At 43.6% G+C, this 26,214-nt stretch overlaps 1 protein-coding gene across 2 annotated transcripts in view; it reads left to right on the top strand.

Moving 5' to 3' along the window:
• ATP10A (ATPase phospholipid transporting 10A (putative)) overlaps positions 1-26,214 on the top strand; it is a 146,868-nt gene that overhangs the window by 79,531 nt on the left and 41,123 nt on the right. For both annotated transcript variants that reach the window (XM_081907524.1, XM_081907523.1), the window contains 4 exons: positions 15,257-15,342; positions 22,438-22,544; positions 22,655-22,786; positions 24,330-24,463. In XM_081907524.1, the coding sequence (XP_081763650.1) occupies positions 15,257-15,342; positions 22,438-22,544; positions 22,655-22,786; positions 24,330-24,463 (459 nt within the window). The remainder of the gene's footprint in view (positions 1-15,256; positions 15,343-22,437; positions 22,545-22,654; positions 22,787-24,329; positions 24,464-26,214) is intronic.

Genomic DNA, 26,214 nt, shown 5'->3' with positions numbered 1-26,214 from the left:
CAGTCATGTTCGGTCACATGGCCTATCACAAGTCAAGGGGCAGCGTGGTTTTTAGAAGAACCCCCCATTTAAGATATCAAAGAGTTTGTCACAGGGCTGCTGCATGCATTACACTCAAAGGGCAACAGCTCAAGTGCTTAGGAAACTATTAAACCGTTAGCCTTTGTCTCTAATGTTTTCAAGAGAGAGATGACCCTTCAATCAGGTTAATAAGCACTTCCGAGAGTCACTGGAGATACAGGTCTGAGCAGGGAATGCAATATATATTTACGTATTTGGCCAAGCAGTTATAAATATTGAAACTTTTATTTGTATCTAGAATTACATAAATGCAGTCGGATTGATTCATAAGAACGCAGCCAGCCAGAGGGAGCATCTCTTTCTCCTCACCATCCTGCCACTTGGAAGGCAGCAGATAGCGATCTCACTGACCCCTGGAGTTGTGAACACTGTTCATTACATATTTCCAGGTCATATATTCTGAAACCGTTATTGTGATGTAGACTTAAAACCAGTTTTGGACAAGGCATCGATACATTGCCCAGCTCTATTTCATATAATAGAAGGGGAAGAAATGGAGGCAGTGAGATTTTACTTTCTTGGGTTCCATGATCACTGCAGATGGTGACAGCAGTCACGAAATTAAAAGACGCCTGCTCCTTGGGAGAAAGGCGATGGCAAACCTTGACAGCATCTTAAAAAGCAGAGACATCGCCTTGCGAACAAAGGTCCGTATAGTTAAAGCTATGGTTTTCCCAGTAGTGATGTATGGAAGTGAGAGCTGGACCATAAAGAAGGCTGATCGCCAAAGAATTGATGCTTTTGAATTATGGTGCTGGAGGAGACTCTTGAGAGTCCTATGGACTGCAAGAAGATCAAACCTATCCATTCTTAAGGAAATCAGCCCTGAGTGCTCACTGGAAGGACAAATCGTGAAGCTGAGGCTCCAATATTTTGGCCACCTCATGAGAAGAGAAGACTCCCTGGAAAACACCCTGATGTTCGGAAAGATGGAGGGCACAAGGAGAAAGGGACAACAGAGGACGAGATGGTTGGACAGTGTTCTTGAAGCTACCAGCATGAGTTTGACCAAACTGCTGGAGGCAGTGGAAGGCAGGAGTGCCTGGCGTGCTCTGGTCCATGGGGTCACGAAGAGTCGGACACGACTAAACGACTAAACAACAGCCAGGGCCCATACTGGCAGTAAGTATTTGGGCTGCCTCAACACTGTCGTTCTACCAAGTTTCAACGTCACCCTTATTGCTAGTTTTGTCTTTTTCAGAATTGGCCTCCCTCTGGCTGAGGATTTTTCATACACCAAACCAATTTCACACATGCGCATACACACACAAGTGTGTGGAGCTTAAGGATTTACTAAGCCCAAAATCTGAAGAAGTACATCACCTAATCAGCAGCGCCTTTACTGGCCGCCGGAGATTATGGTCTATCTTCTAAATAGATATTTATTGTTCCGCAAGCTTACATAGTCTAAACGCAATGAATAAATGCATTTAAAAATAGAGAGAGAGATCCAGCAGAGAGTGTGAAACCTTCCTGCAAATTGCCAGTGTCATAACATGTATAGAAAAGCTGAGTCTTGGGTAGAATGAGCGGTATTCAACAAAGTTTTACTTAAAAGACCCACTGACATTAATGAACATGCCTGGGTTAGGCCTTTGGCTCATTAATATTCTGCAGCCTTTTAAATGTGTCTGTGGGATGCGGGTGTGTTGTCATTGTTTTGCTGTTTTGTTTTAATTACTTACTTGTTTCTATACTGTGTTTTATTCTGTGCACCACCTGGAGATCTTATGATGAAGGGTGTTAAAACACATAATAAAAATATTAACAGACCTTCTTTGAGTAAAACATAGCTAAACACCGTACAGCGCCTGTTATTTATTACAGAAGGAAAGGGTGTGGTTGTAAAGACAGTCACCTGTAATGCGGCCTTTGCCATTATACTGGACCACAGGTGCTGCTGGACTACAACTCCCATCACCCCTGACTATTGGCCGTGCTGGCTGGGGCTGATGGGAATTGTAGTCCAAAACATCTGGAAGGCAAAAGCTGCTGTGAAGCATCAAGGATTCATTAGGTGCTTGTGTAGGGATTATTTAATTTTTAGCAGAGTATGTTGCTTTCTTCTTTGTCTTTACAAGATCGCATGCTTATCTCCAGGAGCAGGCATAGCGTAGGAACTGAAAGCTACACTCCTAAGTATACTTACTTGGAAATGGGTCCCACTGGAATCAGTGGAAACTGCTTACGAGTAAATACCATTAGGGTTGTGCTACAAGGTGGAATCCATGATCCAAGAAATCCTTGGGTTTGGGTATATATAGATATAAACACAAAGTACAATAAAAGTAGTAAGTATAACCAATATAAATGCATGCAGAAATAGAAAAATTAAAATGAAGATACAATAGGGAGGGAAACCTAAAAGCTAAGTCTTTGGTTCAAATCTCTTTGGAGGCACGAACTTAGGCAAGCAGCCCTTTCTCGTCGTGTCTCCTGTTTGTAATATAAAAAATTGTAATACTGACTTGAGTTAAAAGGCTGTTGGGATTACTGAGATTATTCAAGTTCAGTGTTTTGAACATTCAAAATGTGCTTTATGGGTTGGATCCAGACTTCAGTCCCACCAGTAGGAGCATCTCCCCACACTGTTAAGTATTATGAGGTGTTGGAGGTAGAACTGTGGGTGACGCTGTGGTCTAAACCACTGAGCCTCTTGGGCTTGCCAATCAGAAGGTTGGTGGTTCGAATCCCCATGATGGAGTGAGCTGCCATTGCTCTGTCCCAGCTCCTGCCTACCTAGCAGTTCAAAAGCACACCAGTGCAAGTAGATAAATAGGTACCGCTGCGGCGGGAAGATAAACGGTGTTTCTGTGCGTGCTGGTTTCCATCACGGTGTCCCATTGCGCCAGAAGCAGTTTAGTCATGACCCGGAAAGCTGTCTGTGGACAATCGCCAGATCCCTTTGCCTGAAGCGAGATGAGCGCCACAGCCCCAAGTCACCTTTAACTGGACTTAACCTTTTAGAATTGTGGTCTGGAGCAGGAGGGGAAAATTGGCAAAAGTCACATTCCCCCTTCCACAGTGGGATCCCACCCCTGGGTCCTAAGCCTTCTGCGAATGGGCCTGTCAACAGAAGATGATGTCTGGATCCGACCCATCAAATTAAAAACATCATAACCAGTGCTTTTTTTCAGTGGGTAATCAAGGGTACACAGTACCGGCAACTCTTTCTGTTGTTGAAAAATGTGGCACTGATTGTAACAACTTCATGGTGAGCATCGGCACCTGTTTTTCTAGGGGAAAAGCACCGATCATAACCCTGCTTGTGAGTGAATGCTTTTGTCATGTACCCTGCTGAACGGTAAGCCACAGTCTGGTCACACTGTGAAACCCAGCATACAGCCAATCATAATCATCATTCACCAAAACCAAATGAAGATGGTGGGCCAATAATCAACCCAGTTTAAAAACCAGTCCCCAAGAGCTCAGGTCGGATGGTTTTGTTTGTTGTGAAGCAAATGTTGTGTTTTAATGAAAAATTCCTCATTTTTCTGCAAGGGCTGGTGAGTACAGAGAAGCCATAAGAGTTCCTCACAGAGAGGAGAGTTACAGTGGCGTGAGGAAAAACAGTTTTCCTTCAGTAATGTGAATCCATGCTTGTTTCTGGCCTGCCTTGGTTTTATCGATTCATTTGTGGAATCCTGCGGATGCGATTGTTACAGTGCGCTGCTGGGATGCTAATAAATATAGTTTCTCCGTCAGAAACAGATCTAATCTTTTTTCTAGCAAAGTTTGCTGCCTGTAATTACATGTCCCTTGTTGATACTCAACCAACGAAAGTAGTCACTGATGCCAGGCACAGTTTTAATTTCATAAACTGTACTGCCAGTTCTCCAACCTCTCAGAAAATTCCATTTGAATATATAAATATTGTGTACAACTTCGCCTGCCTGGTAGGTTTGCAAATAAGAGACCACTCAAGGAAATTGGGGAAGGGGGGGGGGAGAGAGATATTATGTGCATAATTGCAGTTTAAGGATCTGATGTTCTGGAGTCCAGTCAATTTTTGAAGTGCTGTTGCTGGGGAGCTAAGTTTACAGCTCTCTTTCCTTACCTCGCCAAGAATATTTTTGATGGGGGGTGGGGAAGGAGCCAAAGTTCAAAAAAAACATAACAAAAAGAACCATAGTTAACAAGTAGCCTTTATTTCAAGTTAGTTATGTGAGAAAATATTTAGAAATGGTTTAATTTAGCATGAACAAAATCAGCTCTGTTTTAAAACTTTTTTTAAAAAATTAAGAATATGAGGAGACACCCACAAGAAAAAAAAAACCTAATAAAATACAGTGGTACCTCGGGTTACATACGCTTCAGCTTACAGACACTTCAGGTGACAGACTCCGCTAACCCAGAAATAGTGCTTCAGGTTAAGAACTTTGCTTCAGGATGAGAACAGAAATCGTGCTCCGGCAGCGCAGCAGCAGCGGGAGGCCCCATTAGCTAAAGTGGTGCTTCAGGTTAAGAACAGTTTCAGGTTAAGAACGGTCCTCCAGAACGAATTAAGTACTTAACCCGAGGTACCACTGTAGCCCCAGGATTTAGGGCCCGTTTGCAAATGCAGTTGGCATATACTGAACCTACATCACCTACACCCAACTTTAGGCAATTATTATTATTATTATTATTATTATTATTATTATTATTATTATTCATTCCCCTCCCATCTGGCTGGGTTTCCCTAGCCACTCTGGGCAGCTTCCAGCAAAATATTAATATGAGAGGGAGCATTTGTTTGAAAGCACCGTTGTGGGGAAATCAGCTTTCCTAACAATCTAGCATGTGTCAAGGTGGGGGGAAGGGGGACCTCAAACTGTGAAGTAGCCTGCAAGTATAGCCATTTGCAGACTGTTACTAGAGGGTTCCAAAACTGAGAGAGAAAGCATTGGGAATTCTTGTGCTTGGATCCAAAGGGGTTCTCTGAAGAGACACGGGCAAGAGAGATGCTCTTTAAGAACCTTGTTCTGTGGAAGCACTGAACTGCACCACTGCACCTGCAGCCAGTTTTCATTCAAATAAACACAGGCATATATATATATATATATATATATATATATATATATATATATATGTATGTATATATGTATGTGTATGTGTGTGTGTGTGTGTGTGTGTATGAATGAGAAAGATGAGGGAGGTAAAGAGAACAGAGATGAATAACTAAACTTACTAAAGCTTGTTTCTATATTTTACTTATTTAATTACCCCATTCGTACCCCATTTTTCCTTCAAGAAGCTTGAGATAATGTAGGTGTTTCTCTCCATCCTCATTTTAATCTCACAACAACCCTGTGAGGTAGGTTAGTCTAAGAGATAGTCACTGCTAAGCTCAGTACAGGGGTGCCAACTTGAATAAAATAATGGGGGGGGGGCAGATTAGCCCCACCTTGCATAATTGATCACATGATGCAATGCATGCACACCATTTGAATGGCAATTCCCATCAGCTTGGTGGGGGGTGGTCCACTCAAATATTTTATTGGGGGGTCCCAAAGACCCCTCGGCCCCTAGGAGTTGGCGCCTATGGTGCAGCGTTTCTTAAACTTGGGTTTCCAGCTGTTTTTGGACTACAACTCCCATCATCCCTAGCTAGCAGGACCAATGGTCAGGAGAGTGATGGAAATTGTAGTTTCGACACAGCTGGAGACCTAAGTTTGGGAAACACTGACCTAGTGAATGGAGATCAAAACTCAGGCTTCCTAGTTCATCACTCTAACCCAGTTGCGAAAGACCTGTGGCCCTCCAGATGTGTTAAGATTCCAACAACATCTGGAAGACCACAGGTTCCCTGTGCCTATCCTAGCCATTTCACCAAACCGCTTTGAATTTAGAAATTTAATAAAAGGAGTATGTTCTTAGAAGAAACTCATTACTAGGCTGCTAGAACCATGATCTTCAAGAGACGAGCGTTCCTTAATTAAACAATTGGTTTCATTATAATCTGCTCAATATTATATGTGTGGAAATTATTCCTTTTCAGGAACTGCACTGACTAGTTCATCTTCGGAGACTGACTCAGGTCTGACTCAGACAGTTACAGCCCACGGGGTGTTCTCCCTGCGAAGGGAAAGTCTTAAGCACTGACGTTAGGCTGTGGAAATAAGTGAAATGAGCAGTTGAATGTTCAGGGAACATGAGAACGAATTCTAATGAATAGCAGAAATTTGAAGAATGCAGACGGGATATTTATAGAGTAGAGCAAGTTCAAAGACACTCATTTGGACAAGGTAGACTGTGAAGCAGGAATATGAGCGGAACCAAAATACAATAGTGTTCAATGTGACTTTTGCCTGAGTGGAGGGGCTTCGGTGAGATCAGAATGTTGCTTTGTTCGAGACCCTTCACATATTACTCACAATGAAGGGATATACTAGGGAGCAGGGCTGTGCTCCTGGCCCCATCTTCAAGTGCCCGTGGGTCATGGTGGTTGTCTGCAAGGAAGAACCCAAGCACAAGCAACTGCCTAGGCCTAGGCTTCTATGCAACCTTATTCTGAAGCTAGAGCTGTTAGGCGGCTAGATGTCCGCAGTTTTGATGTCCGTGTTGAAGCAAAGGTGAAGCGGCTTGTGTGGAGTCAAAACATGAGCATGATTGCGCACCTGGCAGTGGCGGGTGGCACCTAGGGACTCCGCAGGCAGAGGGGTCTGGTGGCAGGCAGCCCCCCTCAAGTTTGTATCACTGGATCAAGTTAAATGAATTAACAAACCGTTTTAGCTTAAGTAAATTAGCACTTAATTGCTACTGTTCTGAATTCTGTCCTGCTATTACAGTGGTACCTCAGGTTACATACACTTCAGGTTACATACGCTTCAGGTTACAGACTCCGCTAACCCAGAAATAGTGCTTCAGGTTAAGAACTTTGCTTCAGGATGAGAAGAGAAATCGTGCTCTGGTGGCACGGCAGCAGCAGGAGGCCCCATTAGCTAAAGTGGTGCTTCAGGTTAAGAACAGTTTCAGGTTAAGTACAGACCTCTGGAACGAATTAAGTACTTAACCTGAGGTACCACTGTATCTTACATTGCGGGTCATGCAAACTGCTGTTCCAAATAATGCTTTTTATAGGGTAGGGTAGGGTAGGGTAGGGTAGGGGGCTATGGGGATGAGTATATAGAACCAAGGGATCAGTGGTCTGAAGGAGCTAGAACAATGTACACATTTTGCTCCCATTAGCCGGCTGTGGAGAGACAGAACTGGCACAAATTCAAACATATTTTCCCCACAGAAGCCTCTCCTAAATCAAATTTGTCCAAATATACACTTAGAGCTTGCCACTAGCTCGGAAAACACTGCTGTGGGTCACCGGCAGGCCCTCCAACAGCCTTCAGAGAGAGGCCACGCGTTCTTGAACACTGTCAGCTCTTTAAATCCCAGTGAAGTCAGTGGGGTTTAAGCTGCACAGCATTGCCACAATCAGTTGGGTGTGCGTATGTGTATTTAAGAAAATATTGTGATATCTTTATTTTTATATACTGCAGAGAACTAGGCATGTAAATATTTTCCACCGGTATAGGTTAAAGTTTTCAAAACACTATAAATCATTCTTATGAAACCTGACTGGAGCAAGCAGGGAATAGATCAGCCCTGCCGCTCTTCCTGGCGTGGCTGACAAAATATTTCCAGCTCGCATAAAACATTCCATAAGCAATTACTGAGGGTGTGGCGGCCAGGCCAGCTGCCCTGTAATACTGAAAACACATGGGTCCATCTTTTGCGGGCTTAGGCAGAGAGAGCTGGAAACCTTTGCTGCGACTTGAATGCAAGAGGAGCTGGATAATGTTTAGCACAGGGGTGGCCCTCCCAGCTTGCATGGCCAAGAGCAGAGGGCAAATGGGAGTCGCAACCCAACATCTATAGGGCACTTGCTGCAGAAAAGAGAATGCAGGACTTATGCACAACTTTCTGTATGACTTGCTTCCCTAAGAATTCTGCAGGCTGCTGTAAATACAGTCGTACCTTGGGAGTCGAACGGAATCCATTCCGGAAGTCCTTTCGACTTGCAAAACATTCGGAAACTAAAGCGTGATTCTGATTGGCTGCAGGAAGCTTCTGCAGTCAAACGGAAGCCACAGAAGCCCTGTTGGACGTTTGGCTTCCAAAAAGAGTCCGCAAACCGGAACACTCGCTTCCGAGTTTCCAGCGTTCGGGAGCCAAAACATTCAAGAACTAAGCTGTTTGAAAACCAAGGTACTACTATACTGTAGTACTAATAGGGGTGGAGTGTGACTGGCAAGCAAGGCAAAGCCAAGCAGTTTTCTTTCCTCCTCCCCCCCCCCATGTTTTTTTATTGATTTTCAAACAATTTCACAAATTCCTTTCCATTTCAGTACAATATTCCCTTAACATTTTGACTTCCCATCCTTACTTCCATGATGTTTCTGTTCAAATCGTTCACCTACTCCCATAAATGCAGTGGTTTTTTCCTATGACATTATACAGGGGTCAGCAAACTTTTTAAGTAGGGGGCCGGTCCACTGTCCTTCAGACCTTGGGGGGGGGCAGACTATATTTTTTGGGGGGAGGAGGGAATGAACGAATTCCTATGTCCCACAAATAACCCAGAGATGCATTTTAAATAAAAGGACACATTCTTCTCATGTAAAAACACACTGATTCCTGGACCGTCCACAGGCCGGATTGAGAAGATGATTGGGCCGCATCCGGCCCCCGGGCCTTAGTTTGCATACCCATGATATATCCTACATTACATTCCTTTACCGTTCTTATTCCTTTGCTTATATTTCAAGTCCTGCTTGTGATTTAATTCAACTGTAATCTTTTCTCAGATAACCCGAAAAGGGTCTCCACTCTTCCACAAACATTTCTTCCTTTTTGGTCTCTTGTTTTCGCCGTCAATTGCACGTAGTCCAATAATTTCAAAGTCCATTCCTCTTTTGTTGGCACTTATTTTTTCCCCATTTATGTGTATACAGAATTCTGGCTGCCGTGGTAGCGTAAATAAACAATTTAACCAACAAGAAGTTGTAGTACGTTGGGTGGAGACTTGTAGCAGTCAGGAGCCCCCAGAAGGGGGTTCCATGTATAAGATTATGCAGAGACAGAGTCTTGGTCTATTTCATCTTGCCTGTTAAGAATGAAGGCACAAGGTGCTTACACTGAAAAGGGGGGTAAATGAGGATTTGAAGTTAGTGGTAGTCATATGTAAAATCTGTCCACTCCGTCCCACTTTCATGCTAATGCTGAAGATCTGATTGGTGAACTTCATGCAATTCTGTGTGTGTGGCAACTTTGCAAATCCTAGGGATGGAAAGATCTGTCGATTTCAGTTCTCATCGTATCTCAATTTCCCCCGTTTTAAATTCAGCTCCCCACATTTTGCAGCAGTATTTGGATTTTAAAAAGAAATCCGCACGAAAATTTGTAAGCATTATAGTGAGACTTTTTCCTAACAAACACATTTTCATATGCAGTTGCAACTAATGGAATGTGTGCAACATGGGAGGGTTTTTTTCTAGGAAAAGTTTCCTTGTTACTTTGTTGGATGTTGTTTACATAATCTTGTTATATTTATAGATCTGAAATGTTGCTTTTTGTATGTTATTATATTCGCTGTTTTGTTTTGCCGTGTTATTAGGAAATTCTTTTCGCACTGTTTGGTTTTGAAATGCCTTGTTTTCTTTGTTGTAATCTGCTTCGAGCATTTATGTGTGTGTGCAAAAGCAGCATACACACAACATGAATGAATGTACAATTTTTACAAGCAGTTTCCCATAATATAATGCATGTTTGTAGATTATTTTCACTGGCATCTTCATTTTTATGTGTTTTTATTCCATTTTTTATATTGCATTTATAAGCATTTTTGTAAACGTTAATTGTAGAATTGCAACATTTGGATATGTGCAAATTTTGAAGGATAGCTGTGTTTTGGTTTTCATGTTTTGGAATGTGCACATTTGAGAGATTTAGATACGTACGGAATCAAAATTATGCTCCATCCCTTGTTATAACTGTATGAAAACTAATGAGCTAGTAGATTCAAGAACATCATTTCATGGTTACACAGAGAGGCCAAAAGCTCAAAAGCAAATTAGCAAAGAATGTGAAATGTTCTTTTCACTCAAGATTTTGCCAGAAACATCTGAACCTCCTTCCTTCTCCCCCAACTAGCTGTGTTTCCTATAGCGATTTGGAATGTGTCTGACACTTTACAGCAGCTCTCGCTCATCCCTGGAATAAACTTGTGAAGAAATTTGTTAAATAGTCCCATTTTATAGATGGCAATGGGTGTGACTTACCCAAACCAAGAGGAAAAAATTATGGTTTGGAGGAATCTGAACTTGGTTCCCCATCATAGTTCAAGTCTGACATTCTTCCTACTAAACCCACATTGCCACCTAGATCAGGCATCCCCAAACTCTGCCGTCCAGCTGATTTTGGACTACAACTCCCATCATCCCTAGCTAACAGGACCAGTGGTCAGGGATGATGGGAATTGTAGTCCCAACACATCTGAAGGGCCAGGTTTGGGGATGCCTGACCTAGATCATAGCAGCTTTAACTATTTGGCCACACTGCGTAACTATCACCATAGGAATCTTTCCATTGAGATTCCAAAGTATCTCCAGGAAATCTAAATTCAATGCATTGTTACTTGAAGAGAAAAAAATTGCTGCTTGGCTGCACAGGTCTGCAAACTGCTGTGGGCACTTCTAGACTGTACCCATTTTAGGGTGGCAAACGGGCCAGGTTCCACCCAACTTTAGGGAGGCCCAGTGTGTGTGTGTGTGTGTGTGTGTGTGTGTGTGATGTCATGCATGTGACACGTGTGTGATGTCATGCAGTGGAAGGAGTCCTGACAGGGCCCACTGTGGCACAGGTAGGCCCGCCAGGGCCTGTCGCAGCCTTAGGAAGGCCTGGTGGGATCTGTCGTAGCTGCAGGTAGGCCCAGTGGAGCCCACCACAGGCTGCACAATATTGAGGGGGCCCAACCCCCTCCTTGTAAAATTGGATGGTGCCCCCCCCCTGCCTGTAAGGTGGAATTCAATCACACACCACCAAATTTAGGTTTCACGTTCAAACTTGACTTGAAGGTCTTGTGCACCAAAAGCACTCCCACTTAAGATCAGATTATTATTATTATTTTGCGATAAAGAAAGTGTTGGGGAAATGTACTGGGAAGATGACATTGGTGCAACCAAGCGATCAGAATGAATGCTGAATGCACAGGACATCTGGATCGGAGCATTTGAGAATTTATTTTCACAGGTGTGGCAGAGGATTATTCTCTCTCTCTCTCTCTCTCTCTCTCTCTCTCTCTCTCTCTTTTTAAAGGAATTCCCAGTCCCACTGAGTTAACATTTATACATAATCCTATTTGCTTAGTGAAAAGAGAAAAAGGTAGCTTTGTACCTGCTTCTTCTTAGTTGTAGGGAAGGGCGAAGGTTTTTATAATCTCTATTACCGTGGAGGGCGAGGAAGTGCCTGAGTTAGCAGCAACTACTTTATCTCATCTCAGCTTTTCGTTCAGCACTTTTTGTAAAAGGAGAGGGGCAAGTAATGTCCTAATACTTTTGACAAATGTTTTAGAGGATACCCCTGAGAGAGCAGAGAGTCCTCCTTCGGAAGGCCAGTCTAATTAAACAGAAGGCTCATTGCGGTTGCTGAACTCAGCAAACAAGAGACTGATCCCGGCGCCTGATAGATATATTATGTTCGACGCCAGTTGTGAGCTTCGGAGGTGCTGCGCATCCTTTCTCCCAGGAACACATGCCAACAAAGGGCAACTCTCTTATATACATATATATTTATATCAGTGTGCTATCTAGAGACGAAGTCTTCCTTGCAAAAGAAAACTGTCAAGGCCCAAGGAAAGCAATTACGTGGGGCTCACTTATCGGCATTGTAAAATGTTCTCTCTCTCTTTGCTGCGTAATTGTCATACATCAGCTCATCTGGGAATGAAAGGCCTTCAGTTCTGTTGATTACGTGGTTGCGATCTGTTATAAATTACGTTAAAATGCATCCACGAGGCCATCTGAGGGTGAGAGAATCCAATTACAGGGGGAGTCCAGGAAAGGGAGAAAGGAGCTCCCTCCCAAACGACTGAAATTGGATTTCCACCTTTCTTCGAGAAATGAAAGCGCTCTTTGCCTACCATTCGGATACAGAATGCTGACACTGTTTTGACAGGGGGGTTCTTATTCATCAATGAGTGAGCAAGTACATTAGCCAGTGCTTGCTGCCTTGCAAGCACAAATGCAACTTCACACTGATCAGAGTGATGCTCTGCTTTGTTTGTCATCATACTGCAGCAAGGAGCCTTGCCGTGTCAATGTTCTTGTGTTAACTGCATGCAAAAAAAGGGGGGTGTTGCTGATAGGAATGTTTCCAAATAATTTGGGGGATAATTATAAGCACCTAATTATACATAAGGGACGTGGGTGGCGCTGTGGGTTAAACCACAGAGCCTAGGACTTGCCGATCAGAAAGTCGGGAGTTCAAATCCCCACGGCGGGGTGAGCTCCCGTTGCTGGGTCCCTGCTCCTGCCAACCTAGCAGTTCAAAAGCACGTCAAAGTGCAGGTAGATAAATAGGTACCACTCCTGCGGGAAGGTAAACGGTGTTTCTGTGTGCTGCTCTGGTTTGCCAGAAGCGTCTTAGTCATGCTGGCCACATGACCCGGAAGCTGTACGCCGGCTCCCTCGGCCAGTAAAGCGAGATGAGCGCCGCAACCCCAGAGTCGGTCACGACTGGACCTAATGGTCAGGGGTCCCTTTACCTTTACCTAATTGTACATCTATATAGCCATGCACACACACATACAGATGCATATCTATACACTTTTATTTCCACCCTTCCTCCAAGTAAGCTTGTTTCCGGCTGCTCCAAAAGGTAGGACACAAACCAGTCGATTCAAGTTACAAGAACGGAGATTCCAGCATAACGCCAGGAAGAACTTTCTGGCCATAAGAACTGTTCAACAGTGGAACAGACTCCCTTGGGATGTGGAGGACTTACCTTCATAGGAGGTTTTTAAGCAGAAGCTAGATGACCATCTGACATGAATACTTTAGTTAGGATTCCTGTGGGGGTTGGACCAGATGACCCTCTGAGACCCTTCCAACTCTACAATTCTATGATTCTGAGGAGCTCAGGCTGTTAGCCAAAAAGTGCAAAGACATTGTGCAAATTACACCCAGGCGCAGTTCAAAAGACAACAGCTTGCTTTTTTTCAAGTCATTCAGAAAACTTTGGACTCAAACAGGCACATGAACCAACCATAACTTGAAAGATGCAGAAAATGATGCGGAAATTCAGGAAGAAACTGTATCCCCACCATCAGTATTGATGCGAGAAATACTATCAAATAGACATCCATGATAATTGCGTAACTGCACCCTCACAGCAATTACAAGGGATACCAAATTGGCCAGATCTGTACTTTAAGTTTACGATCTTGATTTTTGTAGTTCAGTGGCCTTCACAGTTCTCCAAATGTAGCAGTGTAGTTCTTGGCTGTTTGTGCATGTAAAAACACATACACATTCAGTCTTGGAAGTGCATAAAACTATGTGTAAATCACCTTGAGGTGGTTGCTTAGAAAGTGATTAATAAATGGATGATAATGGAATACAAACATAATAATATATGTTTTGTACCCTGTACAATACCAGTGTTGTTATTTATACGTAGAATTATGCAGATAAAACATGTGATATTCATCGTGCTTCATCACATGTAAAACTATGAGAAACTTGCAAAAAAAAAATATTTACTGATTAATACCAGAAGACAACAGAATTGAACCATGAATGAACAAATATACAAAGGATATACAAAGGAATCTGAGTCAGAAGACAGCTGTTTTGCAAGTCCATCATTTTCAAGACCAAATAATGCCTTATCTATGGGAAATAGCACGTTTCCCCACATAACAAATGTTATGCTTTGGCCCTCTTGGAATTTTCTCTTAATAGAAGTGCAACCTTCAGAGTAACCATCAGAACTGTGTGGAACAAAGTTGAAAACAACTGAACATTTTCTGTGGGCAAACCTTCCGCCTGCCCGCCCCACCAGCACGTAGAAAGAAACCTGATCATGCAGAAAGGCTCTTAATTAGCATGATTGCTGCCGAAAGAATGGAGTATTTAAATCTCCATGTTTAAACAAAAGAGGTATTTGCTCTGCCGTGAAAGTCCAATGATAAAACCTTATAATAACGGGTAAGTGTTCGGGATATGCAGACGGTGCCAATGCCAGCTTGAGCCTAATTAGTTAGGGAATCAAGGAGAATTTTAAATGTTAATTAGGTAAGAAGCAACCTACTGTATGTGCCTAATTTACTGTACAGGATTAATTTATCTGAGCTAGCATGAAGCAATTAAGAAACCCTGATTATATTTTCAGAAAGCTTGTATTAACATTCCCATAATTGACAACGTATTGATTTATATTCTTCCAGATTGCACTTTGTCTTTTTGCTTGAACTTGAAACCTGCCAGCGATAATCTTAAACGTTTTCAGCCTGCCGGGACATTTTTCAGAAACCAGAAATAATGGTGGCGGTTGTTTTTATTTTGAGTGTGGCTTTACGGCAGGGAGCAAGCAGGATTGGGTACTCGTTAGTGCTTCTACTGTATAATGTGCAAAGTAGCCACACAGGTTTTACTTCCTTGCTTACTCCGTTGAAGCTTGCGGAAAAAAATATGCAGCCATATCACCGCTTATAAGGACAGAAGCAAATAAATGGTAAAGTTGTGTACCTTGTCTGTAAAAAGTGGTGCTTTGCAGATCAATTTCTTTTACAGCAGGTGTGCCAACCTCTTTCTCCCCTCTCCCCACCGGATGTTGCTGGACTACAACTCTCATCATCCTTGACTATCGGCCATGATGGCTGGGGGTTGATGGGAGTTGGAGTCCTGACAACATCATAAAGAGCCACAGGTCCCCCCCATCCATCTTTACTGGTTAATCCCAAACAGGTTATTTATAGAATCAATATGATATTTTATGGATAAGTCGCTTGCCTTTATTGTGATGGGTAATATGGGAAAGCGGTATAAATATCAGAGGATCATAATGAAGAGCAGCTATGCTGGATCAAACCAAAGGTTTGTCTGGTCCAATGGGCGGGCAGATGGCACCGTCCCTAAAACAAATTGTGCATGTTAAGCTTTTTGCTAACGGCTTGCTTCTGTTATTTCCTTTGCTCCAGGACTCTGAATTTGACCCGTTGAAGTTTACTAGCCTAATTGAATGCGAGGAGCCGAATAACGACTTAAGCAGGTTTCGAGGCTTCATGTGAGTATATCCTTGCGATTCCATCTACAGTTAAGGATTGCCCTGCAGGTTTAGACTGCAATCTTCTGCACGCTTACCTGGGAGTAAGGCCCGTCGAGCTTAATAGGACTTAACTTCCGAATAGACACGTATGGGCTTGCACTGTCAAACCCTTGCATAGTGAAGTTCGCAAGTCTTATGAATCGTTTATGGGAGGAGAGGGAAGTGATGGAAATGAATTTGACGGGGGTAGTGAACATGTGACTGATGGCGTGACTTTTGTTTTTCGCTACATCTTCGTACCCATCAGCGGCTCAGGAAAAAGCACAAAAGGATACGAGTCGCATTTGGGGAAGGCTTAAAACTTGAAAGTGTTTCAGTAGTTGGTGGAAACGGAACCTGAGGCCGCTGGATGAATTAAACAAGAGCTACAGTGAGGGTGCTAAATTATGAAGCAAAGCCAAAACCATTTTGGGAAGATTTTTTTTTTAAAAAATACAAATGTACATGGAAAACCTGTTAAGAGGGGATTGGAACTCCTGTTCATCTGATTATCTGACATCAGCAGAGAGAATGGAGAAAAGCTGTTTAATTTCTTGGGTGAGGCTTAGCATCCATCTTTCCATAGACTATTTTAGTCCTGTGTCAAAAATCAGACCTCTGTTATATTCTTAACATTAGAGCAGCCATACTGGATAAAATCAAGGGTCCCTCATATCTAGCACCCTCTCTGCTCCCAGAGTTGCCACAGGAGACAGCTTCTTGCTTGGTTTTGAGCTGTTAGAGTGGATAGTGGAGTTTATTTGTATTTATTTAAATGGGTTGGTTTATCTTTCCCAGGAGTTACTGGGGATTGAACCTGTGACTTTTTGTGTGGGAAGCAGTTGCTCTAACACTAAGTGATGGCCATTCTTTCTGAATATGTTTGATATATTGTGGGTCAGTTCAAGCACGATCTTGTGGGGAGCAATTTTTGATAAAAAGTTTCCGTTCTTGGAATTTATTCTCCTCGACTCTCTGGGCAACTTTCTGCTTGCAAGACATATTGAATTCGGTGGCATTTGGTCACTTTCCCATCAGTACTTAACATTTTAGTTACTTAATTATGGCGTTATAAAATTCTCTGGGCAGCTTACAATAAATAAGTAAAAGAATAATTGAAATACGGAGTAAGACAGGAAACGTATATCCCACGCCCATAGAATGTCCCACACAAAGCCTTGGTCTCCATTCAGGATTAAATCAAGTGTTGTCTCTTCTTTCCATCTGTCATTTCCAAGAGGTAGCCATTTATCGTATTTAGAAGTTTTGTTTCTTTGTCATTGCCTAAACATAGCTTTACCCACACAATGTGAGAAAAACAGAAGTTACCCGTTATTATAACACTTTCTTCTTCCTCTGCTTCTCCCAATTCCTTTTTCCCATCTCAAGACCATGGTCAGTTTTTGTCAGGGAAGATAGTATGACCCTGCTACTAAACTACATTTTGGCTCAGTATTTCCACCCACAGTGACTCTTACATCAGTTTTCCTAATTTCCTTCTTCGGCAGACAAAAGCAAATCTTCCCCAATCGGCCCTTTACAATTATTTCTATACAATCTATATTCCAAAATAACTGTATCCCACAGATTTTTGCTTTTCCTCTATCTTTCTGATAACATCAACGGTATGTCTGTTTCCTCTCCACATTTTCTGTTTGTGTGCATTTTCCTCCGTTTTTTTAAACTGCTGCCATTTGTTTCTGGCCTTGTTCATATGTCACAGTGAACCACAGATAACAGTTTACCAATAAAATACAAACTGCATTATATGGTCACAGAAGTTTATCACGGCCACTTTGTTCCCCTCTAGTCATCCTGGGGAAAAAAGAAAGCATGACCCCTGGCTTAGCAGCACATATGAACCAGGGATCCTAATTTGTTTCCCTCAAACCACAGTCTGAAACCAAGGTTTGTTCTTGGCTTACCAGATCATGGTTTGTTCCCTCCATACACTAGTGAGAAAGGGACACGGGTGGGGCTGTGGCCTAAACCACTGAGCCTCAGGGGTTGCCAGTCAGATGGTTGGCGGTTTGAATCCCTGTGACGGAGTGGACTCCTGTTGCTCTGTCCCAGCTCCTACCAACCTAGCAGTTCAAAAGCACACCAGTGCAAGTAGATAAATAGATACCGCTGTGGTGGGAAGGTAAATGGCGTTTCCGTGAACTCTGGTTTCCATCACAGTATTCTGTTGCTCCAGAAGCGGTTAAGTCATGCTGGCCACATGACCCGGAAAGCTGTCTGTGGACAAATTCCGGCTCCCTCGGCCTGAAAGCGAGATGAGCACTGCAACCCCATAGTCGCCTTTGACCGGACTTATCCGTCTGGGATCATTTACCTTACCTTAGTAGTGGGAGGAGACAGCAGCCCAGAAAGATGTATTCATGGGATACCATTAGCTATGGTTTACTGTGATGTGTGAACTGTGCCATGTTTACCACCATTACCGCTTTGTAGACCTGAAACACTGATACCCTCACCCTGAGTCATACTGAACAGAATGTTCCTGTTTGCAGCATTTGTGATATTAAACCCTAGCAATCTGGTTCTACTGCATTCAAGTGACATTGTCTGTCTAGTACAGGTTTGTGTTGTTCCAAAATGTTTCCATTGCCCAGCAAATCCTTCTTCCTAGAAACTCCATTGTCTCATGCATGCGGATGGCTTTAAGAGCTTGGATTTTAATAACACACCTAACAACCTAGAATTTTTTTACCAGTGTGTCCCAACTACGTTTCCCAATGTCATCAAATTCTGGCCTGCATCATAACCACTCACTCCTCCATCACGACTTACTATTTAACAACCTACCTGTGTTTCTTTTGAACCTGGTAGGCCTGTCACCACATGATCAAGGCATCCATCACAAACTCACCTGCCGTGTCTTTTCAATGATTAAATCACTCGTTTCCAGAGCCCAAACGCAGAATTGTATCCTCCTTGAGAGAGGGTATCAATTCATTATGGGAGAAATGTTTCCTTTCTTAGGGATAATTTCTCTACTGCTCAGTAAGGTTCCCTTCAATTTAAAATATTATTATTAGTAGTAGTAGTATTAATGAACATAAATAAATGCAACTGGCAATTGCAAAGTCAAATGAATGGTTTGAAAGTGATTGTGATCAGTTCCCCCATTTTATTGCTTTTTTCCTTTTCGCTTGTGTAACTTACCTGGCAAATAGCAGGTGTCATCAGTGTGTTGTACTGTGATATCTGCCATCTCTGCACTCAGAAGCAGAGGCATAGGGGCAAACTGCCAACAGTGCCAGTCAAGCATTCGGGACAAAGGGGTCACAACCAGCAGCCTACCTCTTCTGTTCCGTTAGCCATGGTGAGATTTTAGGAAATGATATGTTTAGACTTCCATAAACATCATTTTGAGTCATAGGCGGTTCCTATGCCTGCCATGATCTCAAGGCTTTCCTTGTGCCCTGTAATCACTATGTCATATCAAATACCCATAGCAGACTATTAGGGACATAGGAAGCTGCCTTATACTGAGTCAGACAGTGGGGTCTTTCATAGACTGACTGTGTAGAGGAATGGTAGGAGGGACCAGCTGAGGACACCCCCCCCCCCCCAGGGAACCCTCAGGGGAAGACGGTTCAGTAAGATAGCAAACATTAAAAACTTCCCTAAACAGGGCTGCCTTCAGATGTCTTCTAAAAGTCAGATAGTTGTTTATTTCCTTGACATCTGATGGGAGGGCGTTCCACAGGGCGGGCGCCACCACCGAGAAGGCCCTCAACCTGGTTCCCTGTAACCTCACTTCTCACAATGAGGGAACCACCTAAGGCCCTTGGAGCTGGACCTTAGTGTCCGGGCTGAATGATGGGGGTGGAAACGCTCCTTCAGGTATACAGGGCCAAAACCATTTAGGGCTTTAAAGGTCAGCACTAACACCTTGAATTGTGCTCAGAAACGTATTGGGAGTTAACGTAGATCCTTTAAGAACGGTGCTATGGCAGCCGCTCCCAGTCACCAGTCTGGCAGCTGCATTCTGGATTAGTTGTCATTTCCTGTTCACCTTCAAAAGTAGCCCCACATAGAGCACGGCAGATGCCGTACTATGGAGCTAGGAAGGGTAAGTCCGTGTCGGTCCACACGAGTGTCTCCTCCCACTCTGTTTTCTGTTTCACTCTTGGCAATTTCCGTTGCAAGCTACTTGGAGACAGGAACCTATCCTTTTAGCTGTTGTTATTTCTGTAAAGCTCCATAGATACTTAGAATGTTACATAAATAAAGAAAAACCATAAATACAACCACAGGGCTTTGGGTTCTTTGCAACCGGCAGGTTTATGAACTGCTACATTCAACACGAGTCGACTCATGAAACCCCATTCTGTGATGTATTGAGTTAGTCTCCCTAGTGTCAGAGTGCCTTTTATCATTTTGCCTAGTAGAGATGGTGATCGGGAAGGTATTGCCAGGCAGAAAGCATTAAAGTGCACAATAGCTGACTTACCCTATATGTCTACAGAAAGGATTACAATGAGATTGCGCAGCCTAGGACTTTGAGCACCCTGAAGGGCTATATAAATGCTTCATGATCTAGGCAATGATTAATAATAATAAGATGCACTGCAGTCCGTTTCTGTATTATTTCACGTCCCAACTCCTTGCGATTCAGTGAGAAGAGTGCTGCACTGGTGTGTATGTTAGCCTCTCAGCCACAGACTCAAATCACTTGCTCCATTCCAGTAAGAGTCACCAATGTGCCTTTTAGTCCCAGGCATGGCGCTCATACAATACTAGTTGTTGAAATTGCTGCACACTAAGTGCTTAATGAGGGTGAAAGGAGAGAGTGCAAAATATGGTCTGACACTCAACATCAAAAAAACTAAGATCATGGCCACTGGTCCCATCACCTCCTGGCAAATAGAAGGGGAAGAAATGGAGGCAGTGGAAGACTCTACTTTCCTGGGCTCCATAATCACTGCAGATGTTGACAGCAGTCACGAAATTAAAAGACGCCTGCTTCTTGGGAGAAAAGCAATGACAAACCTAGACAGCATCTTAAAAAGCAGAGACATCACCTTGCCGACAAAGGTCCGTATAGTAAAAGCTATGGTTTTCCCAGTAGTGATGTATGGAAGTGAGAGCTGGACCATAAAGAAGGCTGGTCACCAAAGAATTGATGCTTTTGAATTATGGTGCTGGAGGAGACTCTTGAGAGTCCCGTGGACTGCAAGAAGATCAAACCTATCCGTCCTTAAGGAAATCAGCCCTGAGTGCTCACTGGAAGGACAAATCATGAAGCTGAGGCTCCAATATTTTGGCCACCTCATGAGAAGAGAAGACTCCCTGGAAAAGACCCTGATGTTAGGAAAGATGGAGGGCACAAGGAGAAAGGGACAACAGAGGACGAGATGGTTGGATGGTGTTCTTGAAGCTACCAGCATGAGTTTGACCAAACTGCAGGAGGCAGTGGAAGACAGGAGTGCCTGGCGTGCTCTGGTCCATGGGGTCATGAAGAGTCGGACATGACTAAACGACTAAACAACAACAACAACAAAAGTGTATTCAACTGATTATCACCTTGTTTGAGAAAGGTATAGGAAGACTTGATTCCAAATGTCTTCTTTTCCCACCCCCAATGGACAATTAACTTTGTCAGAGCCAAAAAGCAGACTCTAATTGGAGAATTTTGTTTCTAGCTCTGTGCATTTAATGCCATATTTATCTCTGGATCAGGATAGTTGTTCCTTTGCCTCAGTCCCCCTTTCCTGTAAAATGGGAATACTTTATTGAATTGGAGATTGTCGTTAAGGGGTTGTTGCTTTTTGTGAGGGAAAATGACCCTTTTCATGCAGGGCCTTCTCAGTTGAGGCACCTGCCCATGGGACTGCCTCTCAAATATCTGAGAGATCCTTTCTTTCCCCGTGGACTGTCTTGGGTGTGAAAATTGGCAAAGAATACCCCTTTGGGAGCTCTGCTACCCTCAGAAATTTGAGAGGTGGTGGCCCAGATCAGGGCATTCTCTGCAGTGGCCTCTAAGCTGTGCAATTTCCTCTCCACTGAAATGCATTTGGCAGCTTCATTGTATAGCTTTTGTCCTTTGCTGGCCCCACTCTGTTATTCTGATTGTAAATTGTTTTAACTGATCTTAATATTATATTTTTACATTGCTGCAACCTGCCTAAGGACTTTATGATGAAGGGCTGGTAAGAAATCTTAATAATAATAAGCCTCTTCATTGATGCTCTTGAACTAGATGGTTAAGGTGCATCTCTTCCACATTTTATTTATTTACTTATTTATTTTATTTACTTTAATTTCCAACTGCTCTTTTTATAGTTCATTTACTTATTCGAGTTGTCTGTTTTAAGGTTGTAAACATTGGGAGCTTTCTAAAGGGCCAAAAGTCAATATATAAATGACTTCCTAGAGAAATATAGTTGTATTGCAAACTCTTCCGTAGGAATTATGGTAAAAGTTGTTAAAAAGCAGTAACTTCTCTTCATTTTCAAACCTTAAATTTTACTGACTTCCATGTGAAAGCTTTGTGAAATTCCATTGAAGGACAACAGGCAAGAGATGAAATGGAAAATCCCCGGTTATTGTTTGTAAACTGATTACAGTGGTGCCTCGCAAGACGAAATTAATCCGTTCCGTGAGGCTCTTCGTATAGCGGTTTCTTCGTCTTGCGAAGCAAGCCCATTGACAGCTTAGCGGATTAGCGCTACAGCTGTCAAGCGGCTTCCAGCGATCAGCTGTTAAGCGGCTTATCAGCAGAACAGCTGATAAGCGGCTTATCAGCAGAACAGCTGATAAGCGGCTTAGCGGCTTAAGAAAAGGGCGAAAAAAGCGGAAAAACCCCGCGGGGGGATGCAAGATTTTTTTCGTCTTGCGAAGCAACCCCATAGGGGAATTCGTTTTATGAAGCGCCTCCAAAACGGAAAACCCTTTCGTCTAGCGGGTTTTTCGTCTTGCGAGGCGTTCGTCTTGCGGGGCACCACTGTATAAAGATGCTAGGGTTGATTTTCCTGCCTTCTATAGGTTGGTAAGGAATGAAACAAGTCCTCTGCCGCAGTTATGAAACGTATACATAAGCTGATATCTCTTGTGCTTTTGCAGTGTGCATAGAAGTGGCAAAAAGGTTGCGCTGAGTAAAGAAAACCTTTTGTTGCGGGGATGTACAATTAGAAATACAGAAGAGGTCTCAGGAATAGTCATCTATGCCGGTAAGAGGCAGCTGCTACCCTTTACCTTGTGTTTTTACACTTCGTTCCTTTTGATCACCCCCAAAATGATTGTGTATACACCATCATGGCATTCAACTTCCTTTCGGCAGGACACGAGACGAAAGCCTTTCTCAATAACAGCGGGCCGCGTTACAAGCGAAGCAAGCTCGAAAGACAAATGAATGTCGATGTCCTTTGGTGTGTCCTCATTCTTATTGTGATGTGCTTGTTTTCAGCCGTTGGTAAGTCCCCACAATTTTTAGCTATAAGGTGTAAAAAAATTTTTTTGAAAGGCAGGGAATGAATAACAATGAAAATAAATACAGATAAATAATTTCGTTTATTCATGTATTGGAACAAACGCAGCCGGCATAACTAACTTCGTGTTTGAGACCCAGCTCTGCTCAACTAAAATTAGATGCTTTGGGAGCAGAGATTTCTTTATTGTAAAATATACCTCATAATTTTACAAATAAATAAAGAATACATTCGTACCTCAGAAGTCGAACACCTTGCTGGTCAAATGTTTTGGCTCCCGAATGTCACAAATCTAGAAGTGAACGTTCTTTGGAAATCTAGTTTGCGAACGTTCTTTGGAAACCAAATGTCTGACATGGCTTCTGTGGCTTCTGATTGGCTGCAAGAGCTTCCTGCAGCCAATCAGAAGCTGTGCCTTGGTTTCCAAACATTTTGGAAGTTGAACAGACTTCCGGAATGGATTCCGTTCAATTTCCGAGGTACCACTGTATACCACATTAGATAGGTAGATAGATAGATACCTGAATACCTTGAGATTCTGGGGATTGAACCTGAGATGTTCTGCATACAAAGCAGATTTTCTGCCACTGAACATACACATTACATACATACACATACCCCAGTTGTATGGGGCAGCAACTTCTATGACTGATTTTGGTGTGTGTGTTTGTTTGTGAAGGTAAGACAATTTCTTGTAAGCAATGTCCTCAGTTCTGAGAACCTCAAAAATCAGAGGGTTTCATTTCTTTAACAGCCACACAGTCAGAAAATTTGGGGTTTCTGAGAGAGAAATGTTCTGCACCGAGGGATCGAGGCAAGAAGGGGCACAGTGCTATTATCTCTGAGTGGGGGTAGGAATATGCTAAATATTGTGACAGGCTACCCCGATCCCTGCCAAGCTGTGCACAGGACTCCAGGGGTCTTGGCCCTCAGTCAGGGTCTGTGCTTCTGTGGAGAATTGAAGATGGGATAGAGGCTGTCGCAGCTTCAAGAAGTGTGATTTACACCTGAGTTTAGATGGAGGGAGGCCAGATCTTACAAAATGGTCATCTCAAGGGAGTCTTGTTCCCCACAGCAATGGAGGGCTGGAGTCCAAGGCATCCCAGCCTGCCTTCAGCCAGCCTGCCCCAAGATGGATATCTGACTTGTGTCTTCTTTCTTGTTTCCACCACTTCTTGCTCCAGGCCCCAAACTCTACCTGTGGCATCACGCCCAGTTACCCTGGCAATCTTCCAAATCCCCAGTCTCTGTACTTCACACCTCAGGGCAGGGGAGAAGGAAAGTTCTCTTGCCTTGCCAATGGTCCTCAATGACCCTGAATTGTTTCGTAATGGCCCTAGCTTAGCCAGGTCTTTTTGGTTAGGCTAGCCCAGGAATTCCTCTGCAGCTTGTATTTCTCCCTTCACATCCCAGATCTTACAGTTTATTAGGGTTTAGCGCAGGGAGGGGGGTATCCTCCGCAAACCCATCAACTTTGTCGCTCTTATGTTTAATTTTCTATTTCTTTCTCTCCCACCTGTCCTACAGGTCATGGAATCTGGGTTTGGCAATATGGTGACAAAAAGAAGCCTGTCTTTGTTGTCCCGGATCCCAGAGGAAACTATTTGCCTCCACTTAAAGCTGCAGTCTATTTATTTTTGACCATGATTATAGTGTTTCAGGTAACTATACGCATATTGCTTGAGATACCTTTTGTTGTTGTTGTTTCGGCCAAGTCACACTGGGGCAAAAGATGACTAAATTGCAAGGGGTTGGACTTGGTGACCCTCACGGTCCCTTTCCAACTGTGCAGTGATGTGATTCTGTGTGGGTTTTCTGTGGATTAACATTTGCTTTGATTCAGGGGTAAGGAGAGGGATTTCCCAGGGAATGTAGTGGGAGTCCCATGCCTAGAAAGCACGAGAAAAGTGCTTGGACCTGCACTTTCTAAGCATGGAACGAGCAGAGTGTGAACGAACCCTCAGAATGTGGATACCCCATAATACGGCAGCTAGACTGGTGACTGGGAGTGGCCGCCCAGACCATATAACACCGGTCCTGAGAGACCTACATTGGCTCCCAGTACGTTTCCGAGCACAATTCAAAGTGTTGGTGCTGACCGTTAAAGCCCTGAATGGTCTCGGCCCAGTATACCTGAAGGAATGTCTCCACCCCCATCGCTCAGCCCGAACACTCAGGTCCAGCTCTGAGGGCTTTCTGGCGGTTACCTCACTGCGAGAAACGAGGTTACAGGGAAACGGGCAGAGGGCCTTCTTGGTAGTGGCCCCCACCCTGAGGAATGTCCTCCCATCAGATGTCAAGGAAATAAACAACTATCTGCCTTTTAGAAAACATCTGAAGGCAGCCCTGTTTAGGGAAGCTTTTAATGTTTGATGTTTTATTGTTTTTTAAAATTATTATTATTAATATTATGTCTGGAGCCGCCCAGAGTGGCTGAGGAAACCCAGCCAGATGGACTGGGTAATATTAATAATAATAATAATAATAATAATAATAATAATAATAATAATAATAATAGCAGGCCTCTCCAGTGGGTTTCCCTTTACCATTAGAGGCTGGAGTTTACATATGCCTCGGGCGGCAGGAGCCTAGAAAGCTGCTCCCTTTGAGCTCGTTGTTGCCTACACTAACTGGCAGCACCTTTCCAGAATTTCAGACAGGGGACATTCCCTGCCCCACCTGGAGCTGCCAGGGATTGAACCAAGGAACCTCTTCACAAAAAGCAGCTGCCCCTCTGTGTTGGTGAATACAGACCACGTTCTGACTTGAGGGAGGCCTTCCTGTTTTGTGAAGCCTGCCCCCAAGTGCAACCCAGCGTCCAAGCCTGCCCCTCCACCATTGGCCAATCTGGGAGACGGGCTTAGATTGGTCTTCTGATAGGTGGCGCGGTGGCATTATGCCCTCCCCCCTTCTGCCTATCCAGGTCGGATACTGACCCTGGATCTCCCCGTCAGGTCCTATAGGAGCCTCCGCCGTGCTGCAATGCCGCCTCACCAGAAGGGCAAGCGGGCTTCTTGGATAAACATTTCAGGTTTCCTTGAGTGGAGAGCCCTGGGTGCTGTGTCCGAGAATGGGAGCCAAAGCACTCTTGAGATATTCTTGGACTTACACAGATTTCCCCATCTAGGCTGAATGTGCTCTGTACCTTCTTCACAGGACTGGGGGCCCCTGCACAGGAAGCATGTTATGGTACCAAGAGTTCTCTACACTGAAATATATACTCTGCTATGAATAGAGTCTTTTGTGAGGTTAAAGGAAATCCTTGGAAAACTTACTTAACAAAAATCTCCGGGGGTGGGGTGGGGCAACCCTCTTCCCGTAACACTTTGCCCAGCAGTTACAAAACACGAGGTACTGTACATTTGCACAAGCTTGCTTTTTTGCACAGACCCAGACTCTGTTTCCTTGCTTC

The sequence above is a fragment of the Podarcis melisellensis genome, assembly GCF_964234715.1.
Source record: "Podarcis melisellensis genome assembly, chromosome: 4".
NCBI classification, from domain to species: domain Eukaryota; kingdom Metazoa; phylum Chordata; class Lepidosauria; order Squamata; family Lacertidae; genus Podarcis; species Podarcis melisellensis.
This window is presented reverse-complemented; position numbering and strand designations above follow the sequence as displayed.